At 40.5% G+C, this 17,801-nt stretch overlaps 1 protein-coding gene across 3 annotated transcripts in view; it reads left to right on the forward strand.

The window, feature by feature from the left end:
* The window catches only part of acap3a (ArfGAP with coiled-coil, ankyrin repeat and PH domains 3a), a 64,733-nt gene that overhangs the window by 16,598 nt on the left and 30,334 nt on the right, over nucleotides 1-17,801 (forward strand). For 2 of the 3 annotated variants that reach the window (XM_044038730.1, XM_044038731.1), the window contains exons 1-3: nucleotides 11,364-11,727; nucleotides 15,595-15,714; nucleotides 16,338-16,391. In XM_044038730.1, coding sequence (XP_043894665.1) covers nucleotides 11,575-11,727; nucleotides 15,595-15,714; nucleotides 16,338-16,391 — 327 coding nt within the window. In that variant the 5' untranslated portion in view covers nucleotides 11,364-11,574. Of the gene's footprint in view, nucleotides 1-11,363; nucleotides 11,728-15,594; nucleotides 15,715-16,337; nucleotides 16,392-17,801 lie in introns of those variants that run through there. The other variant, XM_044038732.1, reaches the window with a different exon arrangement.

Here is a 17,801-nt window from a genome sequence, read left to right on the forward strand (position 1 = left end):
TGGTTGATGACTTCATTTAATAACCCACAACAACTTAAAGCCACTCGGGACTTGCGGGCCACTTTCCCGTTCATTGTCGCCTCGCTTCCTTTTTTTGCAGCCACATTCCACCTCAGCTTCCAAGAAAAGTGCTGTCAGCAGGAAGTTCAGGAGGTGAGCAGCACACAGCTGCACTCAAAATTCACTGTAAATTTTGAATGCTGCAGTTGACGGTTGCATTTTTAAAAACCTGTCTTATCCCCTTACACTCTCTTTTACTATTTCATCTCATTATACGCAGTCGATTTTAGCTCTTTGCCTGGACCAAGTGTCATCAGTTGATGCTAATAGATCCCTTTAATCTCCTGCGCTGATGGTTGTAGCATTCAGTGCAGACTGGGGATTTATTAATAGCTAATGCTGCTCAAGCCACAAAGCTTCAGAGGCTTAAGAACATGGCTGGTGTGTGGAAAACTGCTAAAGGAACAAACCACATTGAGTCTAATATTTTGAAACTAAATGGAAAACACAGTTTAAGGACAGAGCATCCTCGTCTTTACAGCCTAATGTCGGATGCCACATCTCTAAAGTGTCCATAGTGAGCACTGGCATGCAAAATATCTCAACAGTGTCCGTCAAATAAGAGGTACTTGAATATCTGATTGTATTTAAACAGTGGATATAATGGAATTAACCTGACTAATTAACTTAGATTCTTCTTCCAGTCTTTTTAAGAGCAGGGCTGCTACAGCTGCCTGCTGTATGTGCTGTTTCCAATACTGATAAGCTTAATGTTATTTTAACTTAATTACTACTGTTCATTTAGTGTATAAAATATCATGCGTGATGAAAAGTTCAACTCTTTATCAGTCTTTTTTTGTCTGACCAATTGTCTTAACTTAAAGACATGGAGGTAAAATCATAAAATCTGAAAGTAACAATGTTATTTGTGATTCACAAATGTCATGATTAAAGGATTATTGTGGTTGATTACGATGATCTTCATAAACTAAAATCTCGATAGTTATAAATCAATATTAAGTCCCTCCCACCCTCCTGTCCCCCTCAGGATTTTAGCATGGATACCCGTCCTCTCGCCAAACTATTACTTATCATTCACCAATTCCCAGGTAAACCTCAGTTGCCTTGGTCCTACTGTGTTCATTACTGCTCTGAGAAGTTATTATTTTTAAATAAACTTTATTCTGACGTGTCCTCGCCCTTGACATCTATCCAGCTGCCTGACTACATAATGAAAGACGATATTGTGCAGAAAACTTCTGTTCAAAGCTGACTGGTTTGAAATATTAGTGGAAAAGCTGACACAGGAAATAAAACCCTCTCAAATCCAGCTCGTGATTAGTAGTTACTGCCACATTACAGGAAGTAGGGCTTACAACTGTGGAGTTCAGGCATGTGCTTTGACTGCTCTATCCTTATATTTTGACGTCAGCAGGACAATTCTGCCTTAATATTTAGCTAATAATTCATGTTCTCCTGAAACAGTCTGAGCAGAAGCTAAAATTGGATAATGCAGATGTTTTGCTATTCGTCTGCCTCATGAATCCCCAAGCCAGACGAGTTATAAATGGAAAAGGTGTTATTCGGGGTTTTAGAACAATCTCAGTGCATGACTTCAATGAGAAGAAAGCAGCAGTGCTTGTCATATTTGCATACTTTGTAGTTGAAAGGGACTTTTATCATTTGCTGTTTACCCCCCCTTTTTAAATTAATGCAAAGATTGTTTGCTTTACTTTTTGGCTGCATTTGTTCATACGGTAAACAAGGGTGTCTTCACATAGGCCTGGTGGGTCTCTTTGTGGCTGACTGCTTTGAATTTGAAAAGACGAGATGCCTCCTCAGCTGTTGTTGTTGGACAGCAGCAGTCTGTGTGAGGCAAAGAGGAGAAATATGTTGTGTTTTCCTTTGGCAGGCGAAGCCACCTCTTTATGTAGCCCTGTACTGCCTGATCCTGGAGTGTGATCAGACTGTGTGTGGGGGGGCACTCAGTGCAGCTGTTCACTCCGTAAAGGATTTGGACACTTTTGAAAGGTCGCTGCAGGGTCAGAAGTCATGGTTTGGCAGCTACTGTCTTTTGTGTGTGTACACAGCAATGAGTGAAAGAGCTGTGAGAACATAACGTTTTGGCTTAAAAAAAAATGCTGTGTTTGGTCCACTGTTGCATCATCATGAGATTTCTTTGCATGGTCCTCAGAGGATACATCTAACTTCCATCCATCCATCCATCCATCTTCTACCACTTTATCCTCCACTAAATCTAACTTGACCCCCTGTAATTCCCTTTAGGCCCACCCTGAAGTTAACTTTGGTGGTTTTGTGTGATTTGTTTTAAAATTGGTGAGACTAAAAATGATTGCCCTCTCCTGATAAAATGTTCTCATCATGAAGCTATTTGCAGTTTTCGCAAATTTCACAGTATTTTAATACTAAAAAAAAGATGTTTAACACCTGCTAAACATTTGTTTAATCATTGTAATTAAACATCTAAGCGTAACGCTATGCTGTAGTTAAGCTTCAGTGTTGCCAACATGGCTGCATTTTCTGTCTTGGTTTAGTTTGTTTAATTAAGGTTTTCTTTAATGTTTTAGTAAAATATAGTTGAAGATCTCTCAATGAATATAAAGACACAGCGAGCATTTAATTAGCTTAGTTTAAAATCCAGAGCATATCTGTTCTAAGAAAACTAAAACATATATAAATATTTCAATGTTAAAATTCAAAACATTGGGTGAACGATAGTAAAGACCAAACATCTGCAAGTTAGCATTGTCATTGTTACCATGCCTGGGTTAGCCTTTAGCTTAAAGTATCGCTATGCCTTAGTTCAGCCATACTCAAAGTACTGCTAGCATGACCGTATGCTTTGGATGTGAAGGTTAGTGCTGCTCTCAAGAAATATGAATGTACAGCTGGCAGCAGCTTAGCTTTGCTTAAAATCCAAACATGGGAGGGAACTGAGCTGTCATAGGCTACGAGATCTGGCTACTGTGTGCAGCTGTTTGTAGCCTTAAGGCCCATTTCTACTCCATTTTTGTCAGTTTTTTATGTCCGTCCACCCCAAAAGTTATCTCCCCCACTACCCTACATACCTCTGTGCGTCTTTTGCGTTGGTATGGACATTTACATCCATGAGATCCATGATAAGAGGCATTTCCAATATTTCTTTTTGTCCGCTGTCCCACAATTTCATCGTAAGCTCGGAATGAACGCAAAGTATGGAGAAAAGTCTCTATTCGTGTGTCCGAATGTAGACATGAGAAGAGAATCATTCATCCTCTATCAGCAAGAAGGCACACAGGAATTTCCCAGCATGTCAAATGTTACCTTCATTTTGTGAAGTGTGAGCGTTTTTCCTTGGACGATTCGTTGAACAACCCTGGCAGGAATTAGTGCAGGAACAAGCTTGGCTGCAGTAGTTTTGTTTCATTTGAGTGTTTTTGCAGACAAATGTCTCCCTGCTGTCTTTTACATTGAGAAGATGGTATTCATCAACTTAAGTGGGAATGTTATTCCTGTGACGTGCTCAGGGACTTGCCTGGGAACCGTTGGTCGTTGGACTCTGCCAGAACTAATTTCTTGCTCCAAGGGAGGGTCAGAAAATATGCACACGTGTTGTTCAAGGTCCAACAAGACACTAATGGGCTGATACAGGATAAGTATTTTGTTTCAGCACAGAGATTATTTGCTTAAACTTGAATGTGTTTGTTTTCCTCTCTACAAAACTTCCTCATTTAAAATGTGTGAGGAACACTGAAAGTATAATGTCTTCCTTTACTCCCATGCAATCTTCCACCAGTTTTACACATGAAAATCAATTTACTCATGATGATTAGTATTACTTGGCTTTGAAAAGAATATGTATCTAAACTTGTATAACTTTGTTAAACTTAAACAAAATTGTTTCACGTTTTAACAGAAAACGTGAAACAAAAAAACGATAAAAGATGTGGGATTTTGCAGGATCCTGAAGTCCAAAAGAAAATGTTGTGCAGCCCTAGCTCTGGAGGTAGAGTGGGTGTCAACTAAACACAGGGTTGGTGGTTTGATCCCCAGCTCCACTTGTCCTCATATCGAAGTGTCTTTTTGATACAAGACACTAAACCTCCATCTCATTGTTATTGGTCTCAGAGCTTCACTAGAGTAGGGTTTTTTTAAGTTAAAATGTGTGATTATAAACACATCTGTATATGATTTCTTTAAACACTGCTATATAAAACGGATTGTTAAATCAGCAATACAATTTAATCTTTTGATTACTTGTTGTGAACTTTTTTCTCTCTTGGTTTTCCCATGAAAAGTATTTCAGTATTAAAGGTTATTTGAAAGACTGAACATTTATAATCACTGGCAAAGTAATAATCAGATATATGACACTGGCATACATCAGCCAGTCCTACTGGTGATGAGCCTTCAAAAAGTCCTTAGTTAAGCCTTTATTTTAAGACTCTAATATTTATTTTAACTGTTGCCTCTGTATGTGGCCTCAGTGTATATGATGAACACCAAAAATTGGCTTCTGACTTTCTGGTTTCCTGGCTGATTTCTGAGCAGACACATCAGGTTTTTTATTCCCTCAGGATTTATTTGCTGTGGTCTGTGGTGTGGAGAGACGCACCACACTGCCAACCCATGAGAGTGCAGGAGAGGGAGTTTGCAGGGGTGTGGCAAGGGAGTTAGAGGAGGAGGTGGAGGAGGAGGAGGTGTAGGGAGCAGACAGGCAAAAGTTCACCCACAGCAGGCAAGCTGGTCATCTGAGGTAGGGAGCTCAACCCGTCGCCAGACAAGATATCTCTGTCAGTTAAAGAAAACATCAGGAGTGTTGATTTTGGAACGGTTGTGTGCACTCCATTCAGGAGATAGGAATATATTAGAAGTTCCCATTCTCTCCACAGCCAGACTCCTTTACCTTCCCCATCTTTTTTTCTCTCTCCTTTTTTTTCATAATTTTCCATCCTATTGTTTCCAGACAGCCTTCTGATTCAGGTCTGTTACAGTAAGGCTCAGCTGGCTCCACATGCACATACTGACATTTTCTGAGATCCTTTTTCCAGCTCTGGCTTTGGGGGATTCCTTACAGTAAAGCCACAGGAGCACATGGTGTATGTTTTTCACTCAAGCTTGTTGGTTTGGGAAACTGATGCTGCTGACTTTATTCTGTCACATAACTGGAAGCTGGAAAAATGGAACTTGCTCACTTGAATAAGTTTTATAAGCCTGCTGGCTCCATCCTTCTGATCCTGCTCAGATCCATAGACACTGAGACAACACGGTGTAAATAGGTCTTGCAGTTTCAGGTGTTTGTCAACATTCACTCAGTATAATTTGAGGAAAAGGCGTGTTTTTATGTGCTGTGGATTTTGGTTGCAAAACTGCAAGGAACCACTAGATGAAATTAGCAACAGGGCTGCGTGTCAACACCATGTACACCTCTCATAATAATACACCCAGGAGACACCAGAATCAATTTGCAGACTTCTCCCAGTCTGAACAACAACAACAAAAACTATTGTGTTCGTTTCACTGTGTTAGATTGTTCTATTTTTGTCTTGGGTTTGATTAATCGTGTTGCAGTCTTATATAATTCTTGTTTTTTTGGTTGTTTTTTTGCATAACTGTCCAGAGCTCTCCTGCTTTTGGCTCGTACCAGCTTCTGTCCTGCTTTTGTCAGCCTCTCATTGTGAGTGGTGAGGGTTCACATATGTCCTTCTGCCAAAATACACCCATTTTTTTGGTCTTTTCCACAAGGGTAAGCTCAATCAAATGGCTGGTCACTGCTGATTTATACACCGCCTCACTGAAAGTCCTGCCGGACAGCTCTGGGTTGGCCTTTCATCCTAACAGATGATCCTGACATTATTAAGGCCTAGAATAAGCATTTCCGAGAGTGCACTACGTGACGTTCACCCGTTCTTGCAAGAGTCAAGTGTTTGTTTCTAGTGTCTAGAGTTTTTATTTTTAATGTTAAACAAGAGCAGAAGTGTTGTCATGAATGTTAAGTCTTATTCACTGACCTTTCAGTCAGGAGGACAGCATCATAACGGGACATTAAAATCGAATATATAGATGTGAACATCAGTAACATCTTCTGGTATCTTTTATTTATTGAAACACTTCATAATCCTTTCCTCATTATGTATAAGAGAAGTACCGGGACTCATTTGTGATTGACGCTATCCAGGCTGCTAAATCTATGCATTCACCTCTGGCTTAATGTGCTGGCCTTCAGGATGTTATAACTGAAGCATAAATTAGTAATTATTGCTGCTGCAGTCATCATGTCACTTCTGTGAAGCCATTAGTGCAGATGTGTGTTTTCGAGGAGGAGAGATCAGTGGAGTCTGGTGCAGAAATATTTATAGAGCAGCTCTGTGTGTCTCTCTCTCTGTCTCTGTCTCTTTCCTCTGTCAGAACAGAAAGCATGCTGCTTTAAGTAAGAGGGACACATCTAAGCTCTAAAGTGGAAATAAAAGCCTCGGCTTATGAACAATAGGCAGAGCTCTGAACACATGTTAGGGAGGGTATTATTGCAGACATTTGAACTCACACTGCACCTCAGATGCATTAGGATCGGGTTACTACATATTGTGGGGCGTTGTAAATCCAAAATTATTAGGATGACAATGTAAATGTGACGCCAACTGGAAGAGTATAGGGGCTTTTTGTTGGAGGTCATAAAGTTAAGAATGTGCTGAATGCACAGTATGAATGAGGCATTTAAGAAAATATATATGTATCACATGAGTTTTTACACCACATTTTTCATGACTTGTGCTTATTTTTTTTTTTTGTGTTATTTGGATTAGAGCTGAAACGATGAATTGATTATTAATCGATTACTAAATTAATCGATAACTAGTTTGATAATCGAATAATTGGTTTGAAGCTTTTTTCATGATTAAAACAAGATTTGCAATTGTTTAAGCTTCTTAATGTGAATATTTTCTCATTAGAGGTAGCCGTAAAGCAAACTGGCTGAATTGTACCAAGGATCCAGGTATTTTGATGTCTATCTTGACCTTTGAAATTGCTTGTAAGATTTGTGTCCATACAGCTAAGGTGTAAATTTCAAAAAAATCTTCACTTTCCTAACTGTCCAGTGTCTTGTGTCACAGCCTGTTTAGATGCTTGGCTTTTAATTCTGGTTGTAGATTCTGCAGGGCAGAATGCACTAGGTGCCATGCAGCTAAGAATAACCCGAGCTGCTGCTGCTGCTCAGCTCAACATAGCTGAAAGGAAAATGCTTGGGGATCCCACCCAACCCCCCACCTCAAATTAGCCGTTCAAGCATGCAATGCAGCCTCATTTGGGACACTAAAGCAATCAATAATATGACAAAAATGCAGCCTTTTCTCCAGACAGGAAGCTGCTTTGTCACAATGGAGCCCTCAGACAGACTGGGCCACCCTTTCTCCAACACTTCGCCTCCCCCTCCTCCACCCGCCTCCTGCCCCCCTCCCCAACGCCTCCACACAAGTAAAACATTCTTTGGAAGGTTCTGAATTAAGATGATATTAAAGATATTGAGGAGTGTGGGAGAGTGGCAGAAAAATGGCAGATTGATATCAAACAGCTTGCTGATTACTGAGGATCACTTGAAGCTAGCATCCAGTCTGCTCTACAGCTGAGCTCATTTGTATGCTGGCACCAAGACCAGAGCGTACTTACACCACTGCATCACTCAGCAGCTAATTCGCCTATACTCAGCTGTGTGCTGTCTGACGGTTTAGTCTCCGTACCCCAGCTGGTGGATGTGCATTAGGGGTCAGTACCTGGACCTAGTGTTGGCTCTGTCCTCAGCATTCCACCTGCTCATTCTCCCTCCAGGTTATCATGAGTGCAGCTGCATCGCTTTCTGACATCTGATCCACACTCAGGAGCCAAGACTTACTGTACTGTACTGTACTCACTGGTGTTGTGGTGATGTCTAGCGTCTTTTCAGGCCAACTTAATTGACTTATTATTGAAAGTAGTTGGCAAACACTGCCAAACAAACTCCAGTGTGAGTCATCCCCCAGTTCATGAGTTCCATGAGTTCAGCAATTCGGGATTGAACTGGCTGTTGCTTCCTTTTCTGCAGTGGTGATTGGTCGAACAGGTGAGCAGGGTGAAGGTGAAAGGGAGGAGAGAATATATGCAGGGATACTGAAAAAACCAAAACACACCACTAATCCATACTTGTGCATAAAGAAATAATAATAAAACAACACTGCTTCAGCCAGTGCTGTAACAAAAATACATTTAAATGTGTTTTTTAAAACGAGTGGCTTCTCCTTGCGCCTCAGCCGTTGCTCTGGTAGCACCGTCAGCAGCCAGAAACCACAGGAGCTGCAGCTTACTCAGCACAATCTCTGTATTTATTATGTTTTTACACCAGCGTTTTACTGCACTGTTCCATGTCAGATAAATGTTTCCAGACTAAACCTGCACATTAACAGGCACACACAGAATAACCTCAACCTGCTCAAATAAGTTTTATTCAAACTCCAACAACACCCAGTGACTTCATGTGTGTTTCACTCAGTCAGTGATAGACTTGCATGTGAAGCTCATGTAGTCTCCTGATGAGGTTTTAATGAGACAGCAATGGTCATCTGCTGTCCTGGTAGCCTTGTTGTGAATCGTGTCATTATCTACTTAGCTTCTCTGCTCCCTGTGGTGTGAATGAGGGTCAACTCACAAACACACTGGGGACCTCTGTGGCCCACTTAGGAGATGGTTGCCGTGACTACAGGCCTGGGGCACTGTGTGCATCCATTATGGGAGGCATGTGCAGTGAAACTGGGCAGTGGGGGTAAAGCTTTAGGGTGTGGGGCTCAACGTGAGCAGCTGTAACATGAGCCACAGTTTGCACATGTGGATCGTCTGGCTCAGCTGGCACCATGTTGAGCGTCATTGGTTCAGGAGAAGGATAACAGAATCCCACTGCCATCCCCAGGCTTCACTGCAACACACTTACTGTTTTTATTGTTTAATAATGTCTTCTTCTTTAAATATTTCCTTCTAACAATTTGTCTATGAACACAGTAACTGAAAACCCCACATTTCTCTTTTATCAGAGAAATAATTGGAGAAAATGCCATAAAAACAAAACCAAATCATTTGCAAGTTTTGTTTTTGTTTTGTTTTCTTTATTTCTGTCTTGTCAACGATGTCCCCTCGGATGAATCATCTGACCCCTCTGCTGTGACCTTGACCTCTAGTTTGGAAACCACGTAACTGAACAGTTTTTTGTTTTTAAAGTCAGCTGGCCAGAGCTGATGTATTCATGAGCTGCATTGTCTTTGTAAATACACAGTCGAGAACATCCACCATGCAAACACTCGGACAAGTTTTGTTTTGTTTAACATGATTGGCAAACTTGCATTGAGCTTTGTTATCGTCTTATAAAGCAGATATCTACAGTATTAATACCACAGTGTCATTGATTCACATCCTTGTATCTCAATACAGCAGATTGACTTCCAATTACATGGATTATTTCATGCAAAGCCACCAAACCGTTTAGTCAACAGAAATAACATTAATATTAAATGCATCATTTTCAAGGTTTCCCAATAAGAGGAGGAGCATTTTTATGAAAAGAAACAGCTTCTAAAAAGCCTCTGCTTATCTTGTTAGGTAAATGTAAAGGTAAAAAGAAATCGAGCGCACACTAAGCTCTGCATTATCATGTTAAAAGGGCAATTTGAAAAAATGACCTCAGCAATGAAAACAGCTTTGCTCACTGCAGGATTATCCGTGGGTGTGGTCAACTGAAGGCTGTTTGGTCAGAGATCAGCTGAGGTTACAATAACACAAGTACACAGGTGGAATAATATGGTATTGATTATTTAGGTAATGTATGTTTCCATTCTGCATGAGTTGGAGCTTTTGACAGACATTTCCTCTCTGGAGTATTTTCCCCGCTCATGTTAGAGCAGATGGTGTGGGGTTAAAAAGTGTGGGGGTGTGGTGGAGAGGAGCATGAGCTCTCTGCAGCCTGGCAAGCAGGCAGGCAGGCGGCTAATCCACCCAAGGCCAGGGAGGAAGAGAAGAGATGAGTTACAAGTTTTATATCCTGCCAGGCATGGCCGATATATGCCACAGATACTCTCATCACAGAGCTCCCGTGTGTGCAAAGCTGTGATTTGATATCAATTGGAAAGCTAGCTCTGTGTGCATCAGACCAGGTCAGCTCAGACCTTTATTGGGAGAAATTTGGTTTGCAGCAGTGGTTAAAAAGACAAAATTCAGCCACACGTTTGTTAAAAAAAAGTCAGCAACTATAAATCAACAAATAAGCAAAATTATACAGTGCTGCTGAACGTGCTACAAAGGATTTGGCACTGGGAACAAAAGGAAACTTGTATCTATTGCACTTTGCACTTTGAGGTAACCTCCAAGTTTATAGGTAAGCTGCAAAATTGGAGGAGATACATTTCAAATTATTTGAGTATATCTTATATAAAATGAATATATTTCATTTCCAATGTAATTGTAGAACTAACAGCAGTGATTTCTAGTTATTGATTCTTTTCAGTCAGTTCCAGTTGTGTGTTATACCAGTTGTATTAGAGTTGATGGACTCTCCAGGTCTTATTATTTTTTAAATATATTATTTAATACTGAAGGAAATGGAGATGACCAACCATGGACAAGCAAATCATTTCCCCTGAAATCTCTTCATTATAACCAAATGTTACTAACCTGCAATATAATTTACAAGCATAACTTATCTGTGTGCAGATTTATGATATGGTACAACAAAGTAGAATTTGTACAATAGTAATTAAAATGATCATAAATAAAACACTATTTCTACAGCTAATCTTTATCAAGAACATCATATTATGTGGATCAACTATTCAGCCAATGCAATCAACGCTGTAATTATTATTAAATGTTATAAATACACATTCTCTTTCCTAACCCAATTGTATAAAATTCCACATTTGTACGTTTATAAAGGGCACCTAGCTAAAGAGGGCTGCCAAGGAAATATGTCATGTTTTTATCTTAACATAAATCTAAACTGCAAAAAACAAATAAGTTTCATTGAGAATGAGATTATAATGTGAGAGGGTGTGTCATCTATTTATGTGTTTGTCAAACATGTAGCATATTTAGCTGCAGACACATGTGTGATACTTGTTGGGAATAAATCAAGGGAGCGTTCATGATCCAAACACTGCCTCCTGAAGTCAACTGTTGAGAAGCTGCTGGGCGTTTATTTAGCAGTGACATCATCCAGCTGTAAGCCTCTGGGTGTAAATCACACCTCTGCCCTTGTTAGTGGCTCCACATGCAGCTGGGTGTGGTGATGTCGGCGGTGGTGTTGTCAGTGGGTAGGTGGACCGGGGGTTGCTGGATGTTGTCTGCACTGCGTGTGCAGACTCCGTCTGTCGCATTGTTTTGACAGAGCTGAGCTGCTCCCGTGACGGCGTCTCAACCACTTACAGAACACACACAAACTCCTGTCTGTCGCTGCACTAACTCATCTGCCTTTGGCTTTGTGAAAACCACGCGTGTCATGCTTTCTCAAACAAAAACATGGGGAATCACAAGCAGATTGTAGAGTGGCTGCTTTACTGTTAAATGGATAACCTTAATGGAATGTCTTTACAGACATTAAGTAACTCAAAACCACACAGTTCCACACTAAATGTTTCCTCTTTCTTTTGTTTTTCCAGGGCAAATATTGATGAGGTGGAAACCGAGGTTGTGGAGATCGAGGCAAAGCTAGATAAGGTAAGACGGCTCTTTGCAGAGCCAGAGTGTTTCTATTCTGTGTCTGTGTCATATTCACACAACTAAGGGCAGTTAAGCAACTCTAGTAAGGGTGGGAATCACAGAGTACCTCACAATACGATATGCGATACATGGTCCACGATACAATGATTCAATATTATCAATGTAAAGAAACGGTGCATCGTGATTTCTGTCTCACTGAAGAAAACAAAAGGTGGAAAGTGCAGGATTTCTGCCAGCCGAAGCTGTTGGTGCATGCTTGATCTCTTCTTCTACAAGTCTTGACGTGTAATGTGCTCATTTGATTGACATGGAAAGGAAATGCTGTCCGATCTGCAATCGCTTCATCAGCCTGAAGGCATGAGGTGACATCACTGATTGATAGAGTTGTGGCCAGAAGTCTGACACATCTGACCGCAGCACAGGAATGATTTGTTTGCATGGTAATGTAACATAATTGCACAGTGTGACCTACTGTATAAGGTACAGATGTGTCTTTAAACACAGAGATAGACCCTGCTCTGGCAATGACACAACCTCATTTGTTTTGAACTTGTCTGCATTCATTATTGGTTATTTATTTTTGGCCCTAAATTTGGCCGTTTTGTATTATAGTTTCAGAACAGACGTTAGCACATGAACTACACATGAACCTCATTATACCAGAAATCTCCTTTGTTTTTATTTTTCCTGTAAGTCGATGATTTTCTCCTTTTCATCCACGCTCATCTGCAGTGCCTCTATTCCCCATTCAGTGCAGCTCTCAGCATGATATTAGTCTACTCTCCATTTAATGGGCACTCAGTTTGAACAGTTCAGCTCTGGTTTGTTAAAAGGTGACGTGGCAGTAGATGGGATTCACTGGCCTCCACAGCATCCGTAATGAAGCAACCAGATGCTTTGCCTCTAATGTTCATGACACATCTCCATCTGTCCATCTTCCGACTTAAAAGTGTTGACGTGTCAGCGAGGGACAGGATAAATCGGGCTGTTACTTACTTCTTCGTCTTTTCCTACCAGAAACATTGGAAACCTGCACTATCATTATGCTGCTCTAAAAAAAGGATCCTGGTCAGTTTTAATTGGAATATTCAAAATTCATATTCAAATAGTTCTCAGGCAGCATCATGGACCACAGAAGCGAGGCCAACTCAACAAACGTTTGCATCACTTTGCATGAACGATTATAATGAAATCCAGCTTCACATGTTAACATTAGATCATAAAATGGGAAAAGGAGAACATTTCAATGGAGCGTATGATATAGATGTCACACTGTTCTCATTACAGAGTAAAGCTAATAAGCCTATTATCCTATAATGTTCCTTTACATTAAAGGATGGAGTAGTTCAGTCTAATGTGGATTTACTGGGACACGACACATAAAAGGTTGATGGTCCGTGTGTCTGATGGTGCTAGAGATGGCATCATTGGTAACCTTGTCTGAGAGCTCTGTTTGAGCAGTATAGAGCTCTGGATGTCATGTGACTGACACGCCCCCTTGGCAGGAAACAACGCCGTTCATCTCATAGACGTATGTACAGTAGACGGCTCATAAATCAGGCAATATGTCAGACAACTCATCTCGCCGCCGATTATTTTCATCATGAAAGTGAAGATGGTGGAGAGTATTTTACCGGATCTCCACAGAGAGAAGGCGTAGGTGAATCACCGCTATGAAATGCTCTCACAGCGAGCAGAAGAAGACGGAGCGATGGGAACAAACACAAGCAACATATTTTGTGGTTAACGCTCGGTAACTATTGGACTCAGTCTAACTGACATACAAGTCTGCACAACAATGTTAACACAGAAATGTCTTACTGAGCGCGTTTCACAGCAGTGATTCATCGCCACCTTCTCTAAAATACTCCCGTTACCTTGTCTGCAACTGTTTCGGCATCCTGGGACACGACATCTATCCACCATCTTCACTTTTATGATGAAAACAGCTGGCGAAGAGACCAGTTTTCTGACACACTGCCTGATTTATGTGATGAAACGCGTTTGTTTCCTGCCAGGGTTATGTGATATCATTGCTCAGAGCTCTATAGTATTTGAGCTAAAGGCATAAATGTTATTGGATTGGTAAGCACGTGTGTTGGTATATTTGCATAATGTGCTTTGATTGGCTGACACTTATGCACTGATGCTCGAAAAGCTGACCATTTCTCGACTCCTGCCGCACACAACGCAAAGCAACAATCCACCATGCAAAGTGATTGAGAAGCTTTTACGTATGTACGTGTGAGTCTATTGTTACTAGTATGTCTGGTTAGCAGATGGGTGGAAGTGGGACTAAAAAACAGAAAGCCTGGCAGCAGAACACAGGATGTAAAATAACCAGAGATCCATTCTTTCCTCTGAGAAAAGAAGCAGCTACACAAAGAAGATTTCATGGCAGATATTGCAAATTTTGCTGACAATGGCAGTAGAGCAGTGTGGCGTGCTTGCTTCAATGTGTTTGTGGTCAACGCGGCAGCAGCGTGTTATCGGTCCAGTCCAGGGTGACATTAATAACATTTGCCGGGTTGTCATGCCGTTGTCAACATATGGACTCCAGCTGACAACTGCACACTGTAGCATAAAATACTGTATGTCACCCAAGGGTGGTAACGAGACAACAAACATGCATCCTTGTCCATGTGTTATGAGAAATGTGAAAACAAAAGCTAAGTGAGGGCAGATTTTTTCACCAAAGCTTGATGAAAGAGAAATAATAAAAAAAACCCACATATGATCAGAATCAACATTCAGGGCAGAAGCCAGGAGTCTACTGACTATGTTTTATTTTGTTTCCCTCACTTGTATTTTTTGTAGAGATAACTTTACTGTCTAAAGGCCCACGTGTGCAGTATTATTTCCAGTATATTCTACATTTAGATATTCACTTTCGCTTTAACTCATTTCACTTATGAGTTATTACAGGATGTGGTGTGTAATAGACTTGGACATTTCACAGGTTAAAGCCAAAAGAGAGAAAAAAACCACACATTTCCACAGGAGAATCTGGGCTCCCTCTCTGAGTCAGTCTTATCGCACAAATATGAAACAGATATGGAGATTATAAATGCTGTCAAGGGTTCAGATGTGGAACACCACACAAGCAATTTAGAAGGAAAAACAAGAAAACAAGTGGGTGCAAACAGGCAGGAAATTAAAAAATGAATTCCTAGAAACAATAGAAGAGAGAGTCATAGACATGGAAGAACTGCGGTTTAATAGTGATATGAGTCAATTGGACCTGAAAGTAATCTCAATGGTGGGAAAACACCAGGAAGTGAATTTGAATTCTGAAATGAGAGAAAATAGTGTTGCCGCAGCAGGAAATGGTAAATAATGATGTTACAATATCATTATCACTGTCATCGCCACAAAATAATAATAATAATGATAATAATAATAATACTGCATCTAAAAACATCATTAAAAGCTCTTTAGAATGTGCTTGAGAAAAACATGTTCATAAGTTTCCTCTAGTACCAAAATAACCCACATCTGTGGCGACATTATAAACACCAACTGCTTACATCTGATTCAGCATAAACAGGAAACAAATATAGGTGGAAGTGATGTTTCAGCACCATCTGATGCACTTTTGCTGAAGTATTTCTCTCCAGTTTTAAAATATTGAACATTGTACACACAGTAGGTGTCAAAATATTTTAGTTTCAGTTCATCAGAGGAGCAAAATTCACACTTAACTTCCCACAACTATATATCAGTCATGATTGACATAGTCCTTAATGGTAACTATGACTCTCTGCTTTCATCAGTACATGTGCGGTGAAATCCACAGAATACTGCATTACCACTGCATTACCTTCATTTATCACCCGCAAATGTCTTCTTTTTCTCGCTCCACAGCTGGTGAAGCTATGCAGTGGGATGATTGAAGCGGGGAAGGCGTATGTGAGCGCCAACAAACTCTTCGTCAATGGCATCCGGGATCTGTCTCAGCAGTGCAAGAAGGACGAGGTGATCTCGGTGAGTTTGTGATGAGCCTGGAACGGGTCCCGGTCTCTGTTGGATCCATTGTCGTCTTTACTGTGGGCTTTATTGCATTTATTGGAGGGGGTGTTTTTTTACAGGGTGTTAGCACTTGGAGCCGTGTAGTGTAGTGTATACGATGTGAGTAAACCTGATTACTAACACATTAGTTAGTGAGGAGCAGCAGTCTGGAAACTTGCTTCTGGCTCAGCTTCGCAGCACCAGTGTCTCAGACTATTTTCATTGCTGCTGACACTATTAAAAGCTTTCTTGGCTTGAGCGGCATGACTAATTGTGAGTTTCTTATTAAAGTCTTGTTCATATTTGTAGTTTCCATTGGGAAAAAAAAAGAAAAAAGATCAACCCTGCAATTATAGTTCCTTTTCCTATACAAGTTTGAAGGGGAAAGAAAGAAACCCTCCAAGGCTCGTCAGTACACTTCAGTGACATTAACCAGCTTTGACTTCATTTTACCGTTGAAGAGCTCTTTTTTTACGATTTTGGTTTTACTTTGTGACTGGTTTTTAAATTTTTTATTGTCAAATGTTAATGCAGCTGTAATAATAAGAATACTTCTTTATTATGTAGTTAAAGAACATTTTATGCTATTTTCTGTGCAGGTGTTCCTGGAAAAGTGCAGTGAAAGCCTCCAGGAGATCATCAACTACCACATGGTACGTGAGCCTGCGTTGCACATTGTCCTCATATGCTCCACATACATGACTAGACTCATCCACTGCTGAAACACTAACAGCAACTGGGATGTAAAGTCTCTCTAGGGTCCTTACAGTGTGATACAGAGGGACAGATTGGGCTGCAGGTGAACTGGTTCAACATGGATACAACGCACTGGTACTGTAGCCGTTAGAGCTGCAACTAACAATTATTTTAATAATCAATTAATCTGTCAGAAAATGTCGATCAGTGATTCTCAAACCGGAAAATGATGATGTTCTTAAATGTCTTGTTTTGTCCACAAACCAAAAAATATTCCGTTTTCTTTTTTATATGGAGCAAAGAAACCCGAAAATATTCACATTCAAGAAACTGAAAAATCTGAAAGCATGTTTTATTTCTTAAAAAAAACACTAAAACCGATGAATTGATTATAAAAGTAATTGGTGGAATCCTCGTAGCTGTCAAAGGCTGAGCTGGACCACACCTGAGACAGAACGACAAAAAGGTCAACTCTGTCTTTTGTACAAGATGAACGCCTCACATTGAATATTCAGTAAAGATGATGCCACACTAATGAGGCAACTGTTAGGATTTTAATGATCACGTGTTTGGGTGTTAATATATTATACAGTGTCCAAATTCTCATCCCAGACACTCAGCTGAGCTTATGTTTCACATCTGTGCCATTTCCTTTCCCGCTTTCGAGGCTCCTCACCCCCTGCCCCCGTCGTGCTCCTCCAAGACCCTTTGAAGTCCATTAGCTTGAACGCCTTGCATGCTGATGATGCAGTTAAGTGCAGTGTGTGTGCGTGTGTGTGTGTGTGTGTGTGTGTGTGTTGTGGGGGTCACATTCCTTTCTGAAGCTGCAACAAAGATGTGTCTTTACAAATCAGCCTCTGCCTCCATCCCATTCACTCTCCAGTCTATTGGCACAAGGAGTTTAGCACCACAAGTGAAAGGTTAGTGGCTCGGGTCAATCGGGCAAGTGTGAATTAGCTTTAGTTGTTGGACAGTCGTGGCCCGTATCCCTTGACATGTACAGTATGTATGTGTTGATAGCTTGAGTGGATATCGTGTGAGAGCCATGGTGTGATGAGTAACAGTTGACATTATAGACACGATCACAGTTGGGTTGAGGAAAAGAAATGGATTGATTTTTGTAGATGATTTTACAGATGCATGTTATTTCTGAACAGAAACCGCTGAAAGTAGCAGTTGTCGATCTATTTATTGGGAGTTCTGTTAATTATTTGGTTTAGAAAAGACATTTTTCTGTTATTCGTGCCATGTCCTGTTTTGAGAGGCTCTATTCAGTTTGGCCCCGCATTTTTATTTTATTTTCTTACAGCACAAGCTCAATGAACCCTTCATTTTCTTTATTTTATTATTAGCAGTGGCAGATAAAG

This window comes from Solea senegalensis, linkage group LG11 (genome assembly GCF_019176455.1).
Source record: "Solea senegalensis isolate Sse05_10M linkage group LG11, IFAPA_SoseM_1, whole genome shotgun sequence".
Classification (NCBI taxonomy): Eukaryota; Metazoa; Chordata; class Actinopteri; order Pleuronectiformes; family Soleidae; genus Solea; species Solea senegalensis.